At 38.2% G+C, this 6,075-nt stretch overlaps 1 protein-coding gene across 1 annotated transcript in view; it reads left to right on the top strand.

The window, feature by feature from the left end:
* The window catches only part of ddx54 (DEAD (Asp-Glu-Ala-Asp) box polypeptide 54), a 13,325-nt gene extending 7,454 nt beyond the window's left edge, over window positions 1-5,871 (top strand). The window contains 1 exon segment of the mRNA XM_016289170.1: window positions 5,443-5,871. Coding sequence (XP_016144656.1) covers window positions 5,443-5,696 — 254 coding nt within the window. The 3' untranslated portion in view covers window positions 5,697-5,871.
* Window positions 5,872-6,075: the final 204 nt, after the last annotated feature.

Here is a 6,075-nt window from a genome sequence, read left to right as displayed (position 1 = left end):
ATGTGTGTGTGTGTGTATATATATATATATATAAATGTTTGTGTATATATATACTGTATATATATATATAAATGTATGTATGTATAATAAGTAAGTGCTTGATTGTTAAGAAAGTTGAATAGGTCATGTTAGACTAAACCACAAGTTTAAGGCTAATGGATGAAGATCCTATGCTGGAGGAATTTTAAAGTACTGTGATGGTTTTTCCTTCTGTTTTCAGTTGGTTCTTATGAAAAGAAAAGAACAGATTTAGTTTTAAAAAAAATGTAACATACAGAACATAAACTTTAAAAACATAAATTTTTTTAGTTATTATTATTATAATTGTTTCTATTTTTCACTTGTTCCATGTTATGAATATAGTCATGGTGTCAGGGTTATTATCATTAACTGAACTAAAGCAAAAAAAAAAAATTATCCGATACTTTTCAAGTACTAAAATAACTTAACTAAATAGACTAAAATGTATTAGTGAAAATTAATTAATACTATATAGACATATTTAAAAAATAAAATAAAAAGGACAAAGTCACACAATAAAATTACGAAAGCTTTAAATAAAATTAAAATGAAAACAGAAAATATAAAAATGCAAATTTTACTTATTAAAGGGGACATACACACAGTTTCACCCAATCTCATGTTAATCTTGAGTACTTATAGAGTAGTACTGCATCCTTCATATCTCCAAAAAGTCTTTAGTTTGATCATATTTATAAAAGAAAGATACAGCTTTAAGATTCTCTCCGGAAAAAAGCCGAGCTCCTGGAGGCGCGCCGTGGGCGGAGCTAAAGATTGACAAGCACTTGAGCTCCGACTGCCAACAAAACACTGACATTTGATGCAGTTTCACTTACTGTCTGCAGTTCTGAATCATGACCGGGATCTTTTATAGCTGGGACTGCTCCATCTTTCAGTATCAAACGATGTGCAAATCCAGCTTCGAACTGGGCCTTGCTTATAAAATGTTCGTCAACAAACACGCTTGTGAAACTGCGTTGCTGCTCCGGAAAAATAAAATGCATCTACTGTTTACATAAAGTTGGGTTCTTTAGGAAGCTGAACAAAAGTTATCTTTCCCTTACAACCAAAAACACACTTCTTTAGAGACATTCTTCCAGAGCGAGTCCTGTGCAGCGCTGCTGAATAGTGATGTTTCGTTCGTGAACGAATCGTTCTTTTTGAACAAATCTTTTAGGTGAACGAATTGTTCTCGTTCACGTAATCCATTGACTCATATTTCTCGTTCACTGAAATTCCTCCCTCCAGAGCAACGCGGCGCTATTGGCATCGTATTCACGGATCAGTGAACCGGGTAGCTCTGTGGACTATTTTATCCTGTCAAAGAATGACTAACCCTCGAGCCAATAGCCTTCGAGTTTGAGATGTGATGGAGCATGTGATTTGTTGAATGTAACGAACGAATGTCCTTCACTCAACGAGTTTCTTTTGAGTCTGAACGAGATCGAGAGATCTTCTCATTCGTGAATGAAATGACCGAACTGGTACATGCCGTTCGTGAACGAGTTGAATGAACTGCTACATCTCGTTCGTGAATGAAATGACCGAACTGGTACATATCTCGTTCGTGAACGAAATGAATGAGAGCGTACCTGGTCATTTGGCCATTTAGCATGTGAGTCAATCTATATAAAAAATCAGCAGAAAGCGGATGCAAAGCGCAGTTATAGGTACTGTGTAGGGGTGCTCCGATCAGGATTTTTGAGGCCGATCACAGAAAGCAGTATCTGCCGATACCGATCTTTTTAAAGCCTTCTTTTTATCATGTAGAATTATTTATAGTTATGATCCAATCAAGATTTTTAGACATTTATTCAGAGTCTGAATTTAATTTTTGAAAATGAATTCCCCTCTTAGGTGACTCTTCTGAGAGGGGATTTTTTAATTTGAGGGGTGGAGGGGGGCATTTCTTAGACATTTTTCAAAAATATATAATTATCTTCTAAATGTCTGATTATGCACTGCATTTTTGCTTTGACAATCGTGCAATTGTCAAAGCACAATAGCTTACACACAGCACAAGCCTGATTTCGTGAGCTGTATGTGAGGCAGTGTTACACCAGGTTCACACATACTCCATTTGCAGTGCGTATGCAGTCCATGTGGGGTACGTAAGCGGTGCTGAAGCAGCTTTCACACAGGAGTCTACAACTGCTCCGTGGCTGTTTACCATTTTACCAAATTAGTTTGATTTCAAATCCAAACATTGTTACTGAAAATGCTTTTTTTTACACAGTACAGTAATACAATCTTTCATAGACATGTTTAAACGCAATAAATATAAGAAACACATTATTCAATGCTTTTTACTTTTGTATTTACTTCTAGATTTATATATTAAGTTGCTCAAGCAAGTGGCAAAACATTTAAACTACTTTTCTTATGTTATCACAAACATTCTAAATTAAAACTTACCATTGACAGAAACAGTCAGCTCTACTGCCTTTTTTTTTGCATTTAATTCTTTATTACAAGCAATCCCGCGGTTCATAACCTCCATGAGTGTCGTCTATAATTGCCTTGTTTATCTAGAAGTGCTCTTTTCCTTTAAACCTAGCCAAAAAGCCTATGTGTTGACTGTGAAACACAGTAGACTTTAATTATATGCATTTATGGTGTAATTACTACATTTTCCTGTCAATCCATGTTCATATCATATTTACCGCAAACAATGTGCTGTCACTTTAATTCAGCGCATGCAGCGGAAACGATCTCCACACTGCTGCAGACGCACCGCTCCTGGAATGCACTGCCGGACCGCAACCGTGTGCAGTGTGTGAATACTTTATCCGTTAACATGAGCACAGAAAAAAATATACGCACCACATACGCACTGCAAACGGAGTGATGTGAACCTGACGTTATGTGTGTGCGCTCCAGGAGTTAAACACTGGCAAGAATTAAAAAGAAATGCAATTTATAAACTTCAGTGATGATGTGACACTGCCTCGATTGTACAAGTGACAATTCCTGTGTTAACTGTGGAGCTGCTTATAGTGCAGACGTGATGTGAATTGAACCCATTTGCGCATTTTGAGAGAGAGCGCGCGGTGATTCACTCACGCTGTTTGTGAAATTATGTCTCGCAGAAAGTTTTCAAATTACTTTATAAGTTATAAGTTTACAAATTACTTTATAAGGCCTTTTTAGAGACCGCTGATCAATCATCCCAAAGCGATTATCGGCCGATTGTGATCGGGAGCCGATCAATCGGAGCACCCCTAATACTGTGCACATACACTTGTTTATATATTCACATTTAGCATGCAGAACATAACTCCACGTTTAATCCCCGATTAATGAATGTGTAATTGTTTGACCAAACAATTAAAATGTTAATTATGCAAGAAAACCTTGTGCTTTGGTCATCTGAACAACTTATTTAGACTTTTTATTTAATGAGTAGATTATGCACACATTTTAATAAAGCCAAATCAGTTTTGTAACAAGTGAATACGTTCGTTGACTTAAGACATAACACATAAGACACTCTTTTTCGACACCTGCTGGCGTATTTATGTAATATGAAGAAATGGTCACTGAACGAATCAGTGAACGAATCTGAACGAACCTTTTTGGTGAACTAACTGAAAATGAACGAATCTTTTGAAAGAATCAAAATTTCCATCACTACTGCTGAATGAAGCGCGTTGATGGGCACGCTCTTGCTCTCGCTCTGGTCGATGTGTGCGGGATGCGCTCTTCCGGGAGAAATGCCAATATAAGGAGTTGCACCCTCGTCTACATCATGAAGAGCCGCGATCGAAAAAAACTCTCCGAAACTTGTACGAACCCGGACGTAAGATTTTTAGCACAGAAATACTCTGGCATACGTCCAAATAGTTTTTTTTACATTTTGTCCATGCTTAGCATGAGAATCCAACTCTTTAACAGTGTAAACAACTCTGAATGCATGAAACTGCATTGTACCCCCCTTTAACACAAACTATTATAGTACATCAGTTAAATTACAGAGAAAACTGAATATATAAAAAAAATCTAATTTAAAATATGAATAAAAACTACAGGTGCATCTCAATAAATTAGAATGTCGTGGAAAAGTTAATTTATTTCAGTAATTCAACTCAAATTGTGAAACTCGTGTATTAAATAAATTCAATGCACACAGACTGAAGTAGTTTAAGTCTTTGATTCTTTTAATTGTGGTGATTTAACAATAACATTTAACAATAACCCACCAATTCACTATCTCAACAAATTACAATATGGTGACATGCCAATCAGCTACTCAACTCAAAACACCTGCACAGGTTTCCTGAGCCTTCAAAATGCCCTCTCAGTTTGTTTCACTAGGCTACACAATCATGGGGAAGACTGCTGATCTGACAGTTGTCCAGAAGACAATCATTGACACCCTTCACAAGGAGGGTAAGCCACAAACATTCATTGCCAAAGAAGCTGGCTGTTCACAGAGTGCTGTATCCAAGCATGTTAACAGAAAGTTGAGTGGAAGGAAAAAGTGTGGAAAAAGTGTGGAAGAAAAAGATGCACAACCAACCGAGAGAACTTATGAGGATTGTCAAGCAAAATCGATTCAAGAATTTGAGTGAACTTCACAAGGAATGGACTGAGGCTGGGGTCAAGGCATCAAGAGCCACCACACACAGACGTGTCAAGGAATTTGGCTACAGTTGTCGTATTCCTCTTGTTAAGCCACTCCTGAACCACAGACAACGTCAGAGGCGTCTTACCTGGGCTAAGGAGAAGAAGAACTGGACTGTTGCCCAGTTGTTACGGGGCTGACAAGACGTGAGACGTGCGGATCCATATGCAAGTTTTATTCACATCAGAGGAGGTCAGAAACACAGGCAGGGTCAAACAGTGGCAAACAGGTATATGTACAGGCTAGTGTAGGTCAACAATAAGCAAACAGAATCAAAAGGGGCGTGACTAGAGGGATAAGTCCAGGTACAAGGCAAGGTCCAGGCAGGGGCAAACAGTATCAAAAATGGGGGAAGACGAGAGGAGGAATCCGAGAGACACAGGCGAAGATCAAGAACGAGAACACAGACGAGGCAAGACTAAGGTGGGGCTAAAACAAACTAAATGGGCTTCATAGTGTAGCTATCGCTAGGGGAGTGATAATCGCTAAACAATACTCGGCAGAGAGAAGGGATAAGAGTGAGTGTTAAATAGGGAGTGAGTAATGTGCAATTAAAAGAACCAAAGACTTAAACTACTTCAGTCTGTGTGCATTGAATTTATTTAATACATGAGTTTCACAATTTGAGTTGAATTACTGAAATAAATGAACTTTTCCATGACATTCTAATTTATTGAGATGCACCTATAGAAGAATGTGGTGTAACCTATTTCCACTTCATGTGTAAAATCATTTCATTACATGTCACCGCTTCTCTCTTTTTGAGTATTTGTGTGTTTGTGTTGTGGTTTCCTCAGGTCATAGAGGCAGAGGACAAGGAGGAGCTCAGTCGCAGCCGGCCCAGCAGCAGAGCGGCTCACGTGTGCTATCCGAGCTGAAAAACCGCGAGCCGATTCTCAAGCAGCGCAAACGGAAAGCCAAACAGCAGTTTCTGCAGAGTAGCGGCATGAAGAAGCTCCATACCAAAGGAAGACGGCGCCTGCAGGGAGTGATGAAATCTGGCTTTGGTCGTGGCAGCAACAAGAAAGGAAAGATGAGGAAGAAACTTTAAGAGCCAAATGAGGAGTCATTACAAACTATCCCACCTCCCCAACACAGACTTCCGACTTGTGGTGCGGAAAACAGGATGGACCACATTTTATGTATATGTACATATTATATACAAGATACAGTATGTGTCTAGAATATGGATAGAATGAGTTAAGAGACTTTAACTCTTTTACTGAAACATTCACATATTTCTGACATTCTCTTTAGTTGATTTAAAGGGATATTTTGGGTTCACCTGAAACTCTATTGACAGCAGTTGAGGAACTTGTGGCTGAATGCCCATTACCACAGAAAATAATTTTGCCATTTACTTTAACTCTTTTACTGAAACATTCACATATTTCTGACATTCTCTTTAGTTGATTTAAAGGGATATTTCG

Source organism: Sinocyclocheilus grahami, unplaced genomic scaffold (assembly GCF_001515645.1).
Source record: "Sinocyclocheilus grahami isolate Dianchi unplaced genomic scaffold, SAMN03320097.WGS_v1.1 scaffold241.1, whole genome shotgun sequence".
Classification (NCBI taxonomy): Eukaryota; Metazoa; Chordata; class Actinopteri; order Cypriniformes; family Cyprinidae; genus Sinocyclocheilus; species Sinocyclocheilus grahami.
The sequence above is the reverse complement of the archived record's forward strand: the minus strand, read 5'-3'. Positions and strand labels throughout refer to the sequence as shown.